Consider the following 13,509-nt stretch of genomic DNA (forward strand, 5'->3'; position numbering starts at 1 on the left):
ATACAGAATAAAAGGCTATTTGCATATTTGCTAACCCTTTTGAATGAACGTATCTGCAGCTGACCTTTAACAATAGCACAATCTGTGGGATCAGACTGGAGAGAAGCGGTGACTATTTTACCCTTATAATCTCTGCGATCTCAAAAATATCTTCCCGCGGAACCTCCTCACAGCTGGAGACCAACATTCTTTTGTTTCAAATGAGCCTTTTAAAGGCAGGTTCAGCCCACATGCAACCTCGAGAGGGATCAGAATCAGCACGGGGTCTACAAAGCCGCCGTATGCCTTTCCCCCTTCCTCCGGTTGTGCATTGCCTGCCACGACCAGGAGGGAAAATGCGACAGGGATGCTCCCTCTCCCTTGCTGTGCTCTCCCTTACCTTCCCTGGCTTTCAGCAAGACGGTGTTGGCAACGATATTTTCCAGCTCCATTGACAGTATCAGCCAGCCAAGGTAGCGGCACTGCAGCAGGGATGTCAGTTGCTGTAGGTGCTGCTGATTCTCTGCACGCCTAGCAGCCTCCCTCCTCTAGTGCATTATTCCTCCTTATTTCCCCCTCCTGGAGTTTCCTCTTTCAGAAAGTCACCGCTCGCGCCCCCCTCACTAGTGTTTTCTCCCCCCCTCCGTATTGCTCTGCTACTCCATTCTCCTCCCCCCCACCCCACCCCCCCCGCGCTCTCTCTCTCTCTTCTCTTCTCTGATGGTTTAGTGTTTCAGAGGCTGCTGCCTCCCCCTCCCTCCCCGGGGGTGTGGCCCTGTGAAGCTGGTTCCGAAGCATTGCGCAGGCGCCGTCCTCAACAGCTGGTTCATTCCTCAACGCTACGGGACCGGGAATGCCGGGAGTTGTAGGCTGAGCGCCTGCTCTGGGTTTCGACTTGCACCTTGAGAAGGAGCCCTCCGTTATGTAAACCCAGAAGGCGAGGAGTTGCCAGGGCCGTATAGGGGCTATGACACATTGCATCTAACTGTTTGGGGAGACTACAAATGCGGCAGAGCTGCATAACATAGGCAAGCAGCCAACAGCCCAAGCAATTGCGGGGAGGAGGAGGAGGGTATATTTAATCCCTTGCAAAGTGTTTCAGAGTTCCCGGAAGTAGGACAGTAGTTGTTGCTCGTTAGCTTTTCTGATGGGGGGAGAAAATGAGCCCCAGAGGAAAGCGGTGGGGAAATCACCATTAACAGGAGAGTTCAATCACCCAAGTTCAATGAAATGCTCACATTACTTTGAAACCGCTGAAGCTGGGTGGGAAGGCGGGGAGACAGCCATGCCCCACGCTTCGTGCAAGAAGGGTTGCACGAGCTGTGGCTTTGCACGAAGTTGTGAATTTACTACTGGCGCCTGCGCAATGGAGACACAGCAAGGCAGGCGTGTATTAGCCTTCTCATGTGTTTTCTTTATAGTATGCTGCGGGGGAAGAAAGAAAGAAAGATGCTTTGTGCACCCTATACTGTTAACGATTGTTTCCAGAGACCCTTGTTGAGTCACATAAACCGAGCCGTTCAGCTCCTTCCTCGGTAAAGTAAGCTTGGTTTCCTGTAGGTCTCACTTCTTGAGAGGTTACGGTCCCACGAGAAACACGATTCAAACGGGTAGGGGGCAGGCCCTTCATGCATTTCTGTGCGCCGTAGTGATTTATCACACTACTTTACCAGCAGCAGCGGGGCTAGCTCCGCGGAGTTAATCAGCCACAGCCCCACTGCAGGGTTCAGCTTGTACTGGGGCGCCCTCCAGTGGCTCGTGGTAGGCAGTGTACAGGCCCCAGGACACGAAGCGAAATCCTGTCTCCATCACAAGCAATGGGAGTTTTACCATTGACTTTATTAAGGCCAAGATTTCACCCCCTCAGCTTAAAAGAGTCATAAGGCCTTATGAAGCCTCAGGTACTGGGCCCCTACAGCTCTCAGCGACTTGAGCTAAAAGTATGAGTGCTCAACAACTGCAAAAAAATCCAGCCACTGTTTTAAAGACAAAAATGGCTTTACCGGCATTACTGAATTACTACTTATTTTATAGGACATACTCCGTGCCTTTTATAGCTAATGAAAACAGACTGAGCAATTTCACTTTTGGATTTGCACAGTTTCATTTCAAGTTGGTTAGATGCTCATCCATCAGCACAGCCACAGAATAGTTTGTTTGCAAACAAGGGAATGTTTTGCCAAACCCGCACATCTTTAAAGCAAAGAAATCTTCCTAACCAGCAGTGACTTTTAAAAATGTTTTTAACCCCCAATTTTAAGGTGTCAACCTAAAAAGATCCCCTTATGCTTGTTAAGTGCATTTCCCCACCCCTTATACACCCATCCTTAAACCACCACTAAATTTCAGTAGGAACCTTGCTTTCAGCTATGTTCATGTAAACCCATTAATTTCGGGGGGGGAGGGGGGAGAGTTCATACATGTGTTACTGACAGGAAGACTAGACAATTTGAATCCTACCACTATTCCAGTATTTGAATATCTGCTATATAGAACAGGTGCCATCTATTAGCATGATTCTGATCTTATTTACACCTGTGTAACTCAAGAGTAACTCCACAGAAGCCAAGGTAATGACAGCCACATAAACAAGATCAGGACCAGACTCATTATATTCAATGAACCCCCTTATCTGTATTAATTAAATCCTTGTGAAGCAACCCAGATTAAAGTGCCCAGCATGTTCTTGCAAGTAGGATATAATCACCGTGTCTTCCTATCTTTGTGTGCATACCAATTATACCCCAAGCTAAAGTTATATTCCTTTCTGACAGCCAGGCAAAACTGTCTGGGAAAAATGATACTCAGACCTCCTACTACATTGTCATTTGTCACAATATTAAATGCTCTTTTGCACCTGATTAAAGGACAAAGAAAAGAGGGTTTGGAACTTTAAAAATTAATCATACTGATGTCAGCAGGTACTGCTACTACACAGTCTTCCAAGTCTTCTTAACATGTGAGCAAGTGTTCAGGTGGTGGGGAAGACATGCTGTGTTTCAGAAATGCCAGGTTCTGGAGCTAGAGTTGCTCCATGGGAAGCAGGCATTGGTGTTGGATTAAGACTCCTGAAAGAGATTGCCCCATATGCTATTTGATCACCTCTGTCTGAGGTCTGATGTTTATGTGTAAGTAAAAGACACTTAAACTTTACATCAGATTTCTCCATAATGGGGGAAAATGATATACAAGACCCTAGACATCTGCTCCCCCTCAGAGGGGTGATGGCGAGGTCAGAACAGGACATTGGTGTCAGAAGACAGGGTAAGTATTTTAAAACATTTTTCATATTCAAACAAAAGAAATACGAGTCAAAACATTTTCTTTCCTCATGGTGCAGCTTTTCTTGAATTCATCCTATTCACCCTCCCCACAACAAGATACTTGAGCAGAAGCAAGTTTACAATAAGCAGTCACTTGGAAGTAGGTCTTCCATAAGCTGAAGTGGTCATGTAAGCCCTGATCTTGCCTGCTGATGAGTGGGTATAGGCCTGTACATCAGTGAGGTGGGGGCGGGGGTTCATATGTGAGGAACAGCTTGCAGGATTAGTGCCTTGGGCTCCCACCCCCTGAAGTGCTCATTGCAGCCCACAACATGCCAAACATGTCCCATTAATACTAATAGAATGCATGTGCACTCAGCACCACCCAGGAGCAGGCTCTTAACCGATAGGAAATTAATTATTTTTCCCTAGGAACTTGGGGCCTGCTCAGGCTTCCATTGACTTCAATGGAAATTTCACTCTTGCTTGTAGCAGGAAGCACCCTTTTTCTTAAAGACTGAACTTTTAGGATCAGATTTTTCAAAATGCTCAGCACCAGCCATCAAACCCTTATTTAGGTGCCTAAATGAAAAGCAAGCTCTTTTGCCTTCTCAGCAAAGTCATGGACAATTAAATTACAAACAATAGTAGCAAAGGGCACCCAGAAACATATCTTCCATCCTGCGTTAAATGGACCACGTGCAGTGAGGAGCAGGCCATTCAGTTTCCCTGTTTTCTATAAGGTGAGGAAAGTGCTCATGCAGAACAGGGCAGTGTTAAGGTATAATCACACTTTGAGCTAGGGGGGTACGATTCTCAGCTCAAGGAGACTAGCTAAAAACAGCACAAGCAGCAGGATAGGCTAGTTGCCCTGAATACATACCATCTGAGACCCTAGGCATTCACTCAAGGCACCAGCTTGCACCATCATGTCTACACTTTAATGTTGCAAACCAGCTGGATAAGTACTAGTTGTCTCCACAAGCTGGAAATCATACCCCAGCTCTATACCCTCAAGCTCACGGGCAATTGCATAGTGCATGCAGTCATCCTGCACTGATGAGGTCACGTTCTACAGCTATATTTCAGAAGTATAGCTCTCTCCTCACCCTCCCTCCTGGGTACAGAAAGATCTCCTTGCAGAGAGACCAGGTGGGTGAACTTTAGTAATATCTTTTATTGGACCAGGTTCTGTTGGTGAGATACAAGTTTCAAGGCACATGGACCTGAAGACCTCTGAAAAGCTCAAAAGTTTCTCTCTATCACCAGCAGAAGCTGGTCCAATAAAAAATATTGCCTCACCCAGCTGGTCTCTCTAATATCCTGGGACCAAAACAGCTGTAACCCTGGGATCCTTGCAGAGAGGCAGACACAAAGCACCTCTCTAGAGCTCACCTCCAGAGAGCTGGGGGCAGAGGGGAAAGGTTCTTTTTAAAAGGTTACCATGTATTTTTCAACTTACCCAATCATCCAACTGAGGAATCCCTATAAAGCCACACATTCCTTCTGGGATTAGCCAGGTTATCGAGGAAGAGACATCAAGCACAGTCTTAACCAACCAGTTTGGATTATTTCACCCATTGGTTTCTGCTAGTGAGTGAAGTAGACAACTGTAGTATCTTTTCATAATAGCATTGCTGAGAGGAGGTGGGCAAAATGCATGGCCTTAAACAGGGGTAGATCTGGAGTATCCAGGTTGAATCTAGGCTCCAATGCCTTTCCAGTGGCATGCCTTTTCTTTAAGAAAGAGTCCCATGTACCCTGTCCCACAGCAGCATAGCTAGTTCAGTGGCCAAGCTCTCAGTGGTCCCCCAGCTATGCAGTTTTCTCCCCTCCTCCATTCATCTAAAGAAGAAAGTTGGGGGAAACTGTCAGAAGCCAAGATTAGAAGCAAATACTGTTCTGAGCAGCATTCACTGTTGAGGAGATTTCCACCTGAAAATCCCTGGTTCTGTTCCTAGCTAGGAGAGGACATTGCCTAAAGAAATCATTTTGAAATCCCCATACCTCAAGAGCATGTGTTACATTGCCCTTCCTTCCTCAATTATCTGCCTACTTCCATGAACTGAGGCCTGATTCCTCTCACAACTGTTGTAGAAGATCAGACCCCTAGCACAACTGTGCTTCCCTTTGTAGCAACGAAATGGGGGCAGAAGGAAGAGAGTAGCCTAATGTTTGCACTGGGGGAGGAGAAGACTGAATTTGTGGGCGGGGGGGGGAAGAGAGTATTGACGCTCAGAAGAATAAAGGTATAAATAGATGCAATCTATTTAAACTCATACAAATTAAGGTATTTTTTATTTAGAGCAGGTCAGAAAAGCCTCAAGTCCCCTTAAAACCTTTAAGGGCTGCTGGATGTCAGGAAAAACAGGGCTGGCAGCCCTTTCATTTATGGGGAAACAGGGGTTTATAAATAAAATGTTGACAGCCTTAATAATAAAAGGAGGGCAGCTAAGCAGAGCGCTATGAGCCATTATAACAGATGAGTCATCAGCAGGGTGGGCTCACAGGTGTAGAGCCATGAATGCTGCAGCAACACCCAACTTTAGCCTCCCTCTAAAGCAGCAGCCTCCTGGCCTGATTACTGTACATTTAAAGCATCAGGATAAGGCACCATGTTTACCAGATGCCAGAAGGGCCTTTGCCGACATTATCTGGAGGAAACGTTCTCTCTCTCCTCATATACATACACATATACATTTAAGCCACTGATGTCCATTCATCATCATCTCTAAGCTGGCCTATGTTTGAAATTGAATTAGGTCCAGCCCTGCAAATTGCTGACCCCTCCTCCCCCCTCATGAGCTCCCACTGATGGTCTATAGCAGTAGGTTGAGACTAGGCTGGCCTTTGCAACAGCCTTTGCAGACAGACTGTGTACCATATAATGTTTACAGAGTCCTTTGCATAAGCAGAGAGGCTGCCACATAGCAACAGGACTGGGGTGATGCAGCACATCCTCAATATGAATGACTGCCAGCACATCTTTTTGTTTTGGTTTACATCTATGAAATCTGCAGGGCCATGTAACTTCTCCCACTGTTTCTAAATTCCTTGTGCAATCATCTGTTATCTTGAAGCAGAGAAGTGACTAATGGCAATTTAACTACTTGGAGTGCACTGACTGTCAAGACGACAGCCAGAAGGAAACAAAAATAAAAACGGAGTTGTTATTCAGAAAGTGGCCACATCTTGGAATCAGCAAGAAGTCAGACATTAGCCTCACCACAGCAGTGGGAGATGGGAAGGAGGGAAAAAGAGAGCCCTTGCCCAGTCCGTCTCCCTTCCCTTTAGGGATCTATCAAATTTGGTGTGGAAATAGTTTGTCCATTGCTAGTGATCCTTTAAGATACTACGGTGCTTTAAACCTTCAACTCTCTCAGAATCATATAGTGCTTTTCATCAAGAGATCTTGGCGTGCTTTACAAAAGGAGGCAAGTATCATTCTGTGCCTCCATTTCCCCATCTGTAAAATGGAGATAAAGGGTAGATATTTGCTAATGGTCACATAGAAGGCTAGTAGAAGAGCCCAAGTCCCAGACCAGTGCCCAGTACGTCATTTGGATTAGCATCTTGTCTGATTAGGCCCAAATGCCTGATCCAAAGTCCCTTGCAGACAGTCAATGGAAAGTCTCCCCTGGACTTAAGTGGGGTTTGTATCAGGCTCAAAGGCCTCAGTCCAGAAATTGATAATATGTAGCTGGACTACCATGCCCACAAAGAGCCCCACTGAAGTTAGTGAGGCTCTGCCTGGGGCCAGTAATCTGCCTACCCATGATCAGTTGTAGGACTGTCTGATCAGAGACCTGTTTGTCAGACATCTCTCTCTTAGGATCTCAGATGTCAACCACATCGTGTGCCCTAGTATCAAACTTGCAAAGTGAAGCACAAGAGCAGAAAACCTGCAGAAGAGTAATCAAAGCCACATTTGTGGTGGGGGGGTGGGGGGGGAGACGAGGGAATGCTTTAAATACCTGAGTGGATCTTGACCTTAATTTTAGTACATTTTTACCAGCAAATATTGATTTACATCAGAAACTTGGCTTAGAGGCAATAAAAATAATGTAAACCTTTTAAATAGACTGAAATTAGAAATAGGACTCCTATACATGAAAACAAAGAGGCAGAATTTGGGGAAGAGGAAAGATACAACAGGGAAAGGAGGAAGAATGCCATCTTTGAGGATATGTTTAAAATATGGTTAAGCTTTGTCCACACTGCAAGATGGGATTGTGTTTTAACAGCATCATGTGGTACAGTAGTCCATTATGAGGTACCCAGAAAGTTGATTTTGTAATCTAGACAGCACCAGAATAGGAGGATAGAGAGAAAGGCACATTTTACAAGAAAGGGAGGAGAGAAACAGGATGGGGGGGGAGGGGCGGGGTGACGACAGGTGGGAAGCAGAGAGCTGCATCAAACAGTAGAGGAGAAATTTCAGTTAACCCCAAGTTTCCCAACCATACATAGCTCTCTACTGCTTTTAACTGTAGAAAAGCCCCAAACAAGTTGGTGTAGTTATTTCAGATTATTGGTCCAGGCCAAGTGCCTGGAAAAAACTTACTGGTCCTGAAAATATTATACTGGTTCATCAAAGTGTTTCTAGACTAGCAGGTTGAAACATTGAACCACACACACACACACACACACAAAAAAAAAAAAAAAAACACACTACATACATTCTGATTACCATCTTGGCCACCAATAGTTAGAAGCGGGACAAGTCTCCCGTGTAGACAAGGCCTTGAAGTCAGTCAATAGAATTATTTACCTTACAGCTCCCCCTTGCCCCTCAGTCTAGCAGTGCTTTTTTTTGGGGGGGAGAGGGGGCGACGGCGGCAGGGATGGGGTAGGGACCTGAATCTCTCAAACCAGGGCCCTCAGACCAGCATCATGTCCAATCCCTGCATTCTCTCAAGAGGAAAATCAACAGAAGAATGCTTCCCCTCCTACCAGTCTAATGCTAGTTAACAAGTTATTTGAATATATGGTGTTTTTTTGGTTAGCTGAACAGCTGGTTTGATTTTAAGTTTAATCCTTAGGACACTTAGAGCTTTTTAGAGGCTGTAGAAGAGCCCTCCGTGGAGAAAGCAGTGGTTCGGGACTATTTAGAAAAGCTGGACGAGCACAAGTCCATGGGGCTGGATGTGCTGCATCCGAGAGTGGCAGATGTGGCAAAGGAGTTGGCAGATGTGATTACAGAGCCATTGGCCATTATCTTTGAAAATTCATGACAACTGGGGGGAAGTCCCGGACGACTGGAAAAAGGCTAATGTAGTGCCCATCTTTAAAAAAAGGGAAGCAGGATGATCCTGGGAACTACAGGCCAGTCAGCCTCACCTCAGTCCCTGGAAAAATCATGGAGCAGGTCCTCAAAGAATCAATCTTGAAGCACTTAGAGGAGAGGAAAGTGATCAGGAATAGTCAGCATGGATTCACCAAAGGCAAGTCATGCCTGACTAATCTAATTGCCTTCTATGAGGAGATCACTGCTTTCCCCTCATCCATAAAGCCAGTTGACGTGTTGTTCCTTGACTTTAGCAAAGCTTTTGACACTGTCTCCCACTGTATTCTTGCCAGCAAGTTAAAGAAGTCCATTCATCCAGCCCATACTATAAGGTGGATAGAAAGCTGGCTAGATCATCGGGCTCAATGGGTAGTGATCAATGGCTCTATGTCTAGTTGGCAGCTGGTATCAAGCAGAGTGCCCCAAGGGTCGGTCCTCGGGCTGGTTTTGTTCAATATCTTCATAAATGATCTGGAGGATGGTGTGGATTGCACCCTCAGAAAGTTTGCAGATGACACTAAACTGGGAGGAGAGGTAGATACGCTGGAGGGTAGGGATAGGATACAGAGGGACCTAGACAAATTAGAGGATTGGGCCAAAAGAAATCTGATGAGGTTCAACAAGGACAAGTGCAGAGTCCTGCACTTAGGACGGAAGAATCCCATGCACCGCTACAGACTAGGGACTGAATGGCTAGGCAGCAGTTCTGCAGAAAAGGACTTGGGGGTTACAGTGGACGAGAGGCTGGATATGAGTCAACAGCGTGCCGTTGTTACCAAAAAGGCCAATGGCATTTTGGGATGTATAAGTAGGGGCATTGCCAGCAGATGGTGGGACGTGATTGTTCCCCTCTATTTGACATTGGTGAGGCCTCATCTGGAGTATTGTGTCCAGTTTTGGGCCCCACACTACAAGAAGGATGTGGAAAAATTGGAAAATGTCCAGCAGAGGGCAACAAAAATGATTAGGGGACTGGAACACATGACTTATGAGGAGAGGCTGAGGGAACTGGGATTGTTTAGTCTGCGGAAGAGAAGAATGAGGGGGGGTTGATAGCTGCTTTCAACTACCTGAAAGATGGTTCCAAAGAGGATGGATCTAGACTGTTTTCAGTGGTAGCAGATGACAGAACGAGGAGTAATGGTCTCAAGTTGCAGTGGGGGAAGTTTAGGTTGGATATTAGGAAAAAACTTTCACTAGGAGAGTGGTAAAACACTGGAATACGTTACCTAGGGAGGTGGCGGAATCTCCTTCCTTAGGCAGTTTTTAAGGTGAGGCTTGACAAAGCCCTGGCTGGAATGATTTAGTTGGGGATTAGTCCTGCTTTGAGCAGGGGGTTGGACTAGATGACCTCCTGAGGTCCCTTCCAACCCTGATATTCTATGATTCTAAGAGCAACTCACCAACCACTGCACAGCATAACAGCATCTTCCCCTCTTGTCTGGTACCTCCTCTTGACAGCTGTTCCAGCCCTGTCTGCTCCTTCTTGCAACTCAGCCCTCCAACTAGGGCACATTCTCAGATCCACCCCCCATCTGGTTAACAAAGTCCCATAAAACAATAGTTCAGTGGCCTTATAGCAGGTCTTTAGCCCACCTCTAGACTCCTTAGATTACACACACCACATCAGGGGGCTTTCACCCTACTTTTCTTGGCACAGGGGAACCCAGGGCCCTAAGCTCCAGTCCAGGGATCCAAGCAGCTATGGTCAGCTCCCTCAAATGTTGCTACCTCTCTAGGCTACTTCCTACCAGAGCCGGTCTCTCGGGCCGAGGCCCTTTTCCTCAGCCTTATCCCAAGCTCACACATCTACAGAGTTCTTTCTAGCTCCTGTACCAAGCAATACCACCTACACTTTTTTCCCTCCATGGAGACCTAGCTCCTATTGACCTCTTCTGTGACTGTTTTTATTACTCTTTTCTCAGGAAACCCAACCCCCTAGGCTACCTCCTTACAACCTTACCCTTTTGTCCAGGCTCAGCCCATAAGCTCACACCTCTCGCCTACACCTTTGCTAAAAGGCCCTTCTCTAGAGAAAGTGCTAAAAACTACTCTCCCCCTAAACCACCTTCTTAGTGCCCTCAAGTCCTTTCTTTATTAGGAAGTCAGCTCTCTTCCAGCTGGGACTCATCTTTAATTCAGCCTTGCAGACTCTCTAAGACTGGGCCTACTACTAAATTGGACCTGGCCCACCCTTCAGGTGCAACCATATGCACTAATTTCACTCTAGATCCAGTTAACTCTTTCTGTGACAGTGTGGGATGTACACCCTGTGATGTTTCACTCCATATTCTTTATGAAAATATGCTTCTAATATGGATATGACATAACTGATATACTTTACGCAAGATGGCTCATGTAAGGTATCATTGGAAAGGTTATGATTTACTGAATGTGATTATCCTATTTGTGTGCCTGTATCATTTCTGTATCTGAAGTTAGAAATATTGACTATGTAACTGTATTTCAAATGTGTTACTTTAGGTGTCACCCCAACTAGTCCTTCAGGTACAACAATGGAAAAGCCAGACAGGGCTAAAGGCACATTAGGAAAGACAATGGACTGTAAAAGAGCTTAGATTTCCTGTGGAGGCTCCAGACAGCCTACGAGTAATGGCTGCCACAGCCCTGCAAAGACATGGTACTTCACCCACCCCTTGGAATGCCAGTGTTCTTCCACTGGGAGACAAAGGGTTCCCCCACCATACACAAGAGCTATATAAGGCAGAGGAGTGATATCATCATGGTTCTCCTCTGTCTCTCCACCCAAAGAGATACTGAAAGACACTGGGAAGCAAGAATAGAACTGAGGGGAGAAGGGTTAAACCCAGGCTAGGAAAGTGTCCAGTCTGTGAGTGGAAATACCTGAAACTCCCAGCTTCAGGCCAATACAGCTGTCTTTCAAGACTTTCTATAATCCACCTGTGAAAATATTTAGACTGAGATGTTAAATTTTGTAACCTGTTTCTTAAGTATATTGCACTTAGCTTGCATATTTTATTTGTCTGTAATCTGCTTTGTTCTGTCTGTTATCTTTTATATTCACTTAAAATTTGCTTTTTATAGTTAATAAACTTATTTCTTGTTTATAATATAACCCTGTTTGTACAATTCTCAATTGGGAGGGAGTGGGGTAAGAGGCTGTGTATATCTTCCTCCACATTGAGGGAGGAAGTAGATTTCACTCTAAGGGAGGTGGACACCTGAGTGCTGAGGCAAGTCCCTTAAGCTGAAACTTCCCAGAACTGATCTCCGTGTCTGTGTCGTTCTTCAGTTGGGTGTAGCCCTGTCTCTGTGTGTGTGTGCTGGAGGAGGCTTAATAGCTTGGCTCAGCAAGACAGATAAAAAGGGTGCCCATGTTGGCATAACAGGTAGGCTCAGTGGTATCTCCGCACATCAGGTGGCATCTTAAGGATGCAACCCATCACACACCCCATCGAAAGAGGCCATATTTTACTGTTGTTTAAATCTAATGCAATATGGAGTTTTAAAGTGCAGGGTGATGGTGAAAACTCACCAATATTACAGGTGACAAAACTGGCCACCTAACTCACCCATTATTTTATAATTTTCCTGCTGCTTGCTTCCTATGTGTGCTACTTTCGCAGTGATAGCAGGTAGCAAATTGTGGTGATTGTCAGCCCCTTACTAAAATCTTTCCCACACAACTTCCCCTCATATGTAACAGAGGTTAACTAAAGAGGGTCTAATGAGCAGAACAGTCACTTCCCCATATATTACTAGAAAAACAAGACCATATCCTTCCCCCAGAGGGACACACACAATATGGGCTGTGAGTACTTCTCTGGGGTGCTTTGGGGGTGGGGAGAGAGGGAGGAAGGGAAGGAGAAATTTCTGTCTAGGTTTTTATACAGCACTTAGCATAGTGTCAGAGTGCCTTACATATTTGGGAATACAGTGATGATAAATGGTACAAGGAACATATTTAGGAAGCCCAACTGTGACAGGCAGCCATCCCATTGTGGCACAACCTGCCCCTACAGGTATTGTTCCCTTAGTTCCTCCTTGATTCTTACAAGAAATTATTTCAAGGCCAGAACCCTTCAGCCATGATCTCCCCTTTGTGAGGTTTCATTTACTAGATCTTACAGCATATCAAATTTGTTTTTAGCACCTAAAGTCCAACCTTTGTTCCATCTTGATTCAGGGTTCCCACAGCCCTCCTTCTGGGCCTGTGCAATACTTCAGGCAGGTAGTTTTCCTTCTTTGAGCCAGAAGTCCCACAGCCCTTTTTCTGGAGTGTGTATGTGTTGCTTCCCATCAGCTCTTCCCCTTATGTGAGGCATCTCACAGCCCTGTTTCTGGGATTTGTGCTGATAACTCAAGTGGGCTTTCCTTCCTTGAGTCAGGAATCCCACAGTGCTCCTTCTAAGGTCTGTGTGGGATAATCAGGCTGGCTAAAGCCCTCAATCAGCCTTTTCTGAGCTTTTCCTCCTCTTTGCCTTTGCCACCCAGCAGGCAGGCCACAAGCAAACTCCCCCTTTAGATCTCTGGAGGCTTCTCTCTTATCACTAGGCCTGGCCTAATTTAGCCATATGTGGCTACAGTACTATAATTCCTCTCTTCCCCCCCAAGGAGAAGAGCTGAGTCACAGCAGCTAGTCACCACATTCTATTTTTGTGTCTTTTGTACCCTCTTCCCACGCTCACGTCTTCTTTCATCCCCCTTTCCTTATGATCTGAACTACCTTCCCACCCAGGTTTGGCAAGTATGGATTTTCCAGGGTAGGGAGTGGTGGCGGTCCAGGCTTTCCATGCAGCAAAGGTGGTTAACTTGAGGTGGGGTGTTGTGATTGGGGTTAGGCCAGGATGTGGTGTGGTTGAATCAATGGTTTCTTTGCAGCATGGGGGAGTTAGGTGGAAGGGGTCAACTTCAGGCTTTCCCCTCAGGATGGGGTATCAGATCTGGCATGTGGGGTAGGTTCAGTCCTTCCACAGCGTGAAGAGGCGCTGGATTCCC

At 45.9% G+C, this 13,509-nt stretch overlaps 1 protein-coding gene across 1 annotated transcript in view; it reads right to left on the reverse strand.

Moving 5' to 3' along the window:
- GRK5 (G protein-coupled receptor kinase 5) overlaps positions 1-575 on the reverse strand; it is a 223,437-nt gene extending 222,862 nt beyond the window's left edge. Inside the window, exon 1 of the mRNA XM_084633433.1 lies at positions 380-575. Coding sequence (XP_084489559.1) covers positions 380-431 — 52 coding nt within the window. The 5' untranslated portion in view covers positions 432-575. The remainder of the gene's footprint in view (positions 1-379) is intronic.
- Between the last annotated feature and the right edge of the window lie 12,934 nt (positions 576-13,509).

The sequence above is a fragment of the Lepidochelys olivacea genome (genome assembly GCF_965140295.1).
Source record: "Lepidochelys olivacea isolate rLepOli2 genome assembly, chromosome: 7".
Lineage (NCBI taxonomy): Eukaryota > Metazoa > Chordata > Testudines > Cheloniidae > Lepidochelys > Lepidochelys olivacea.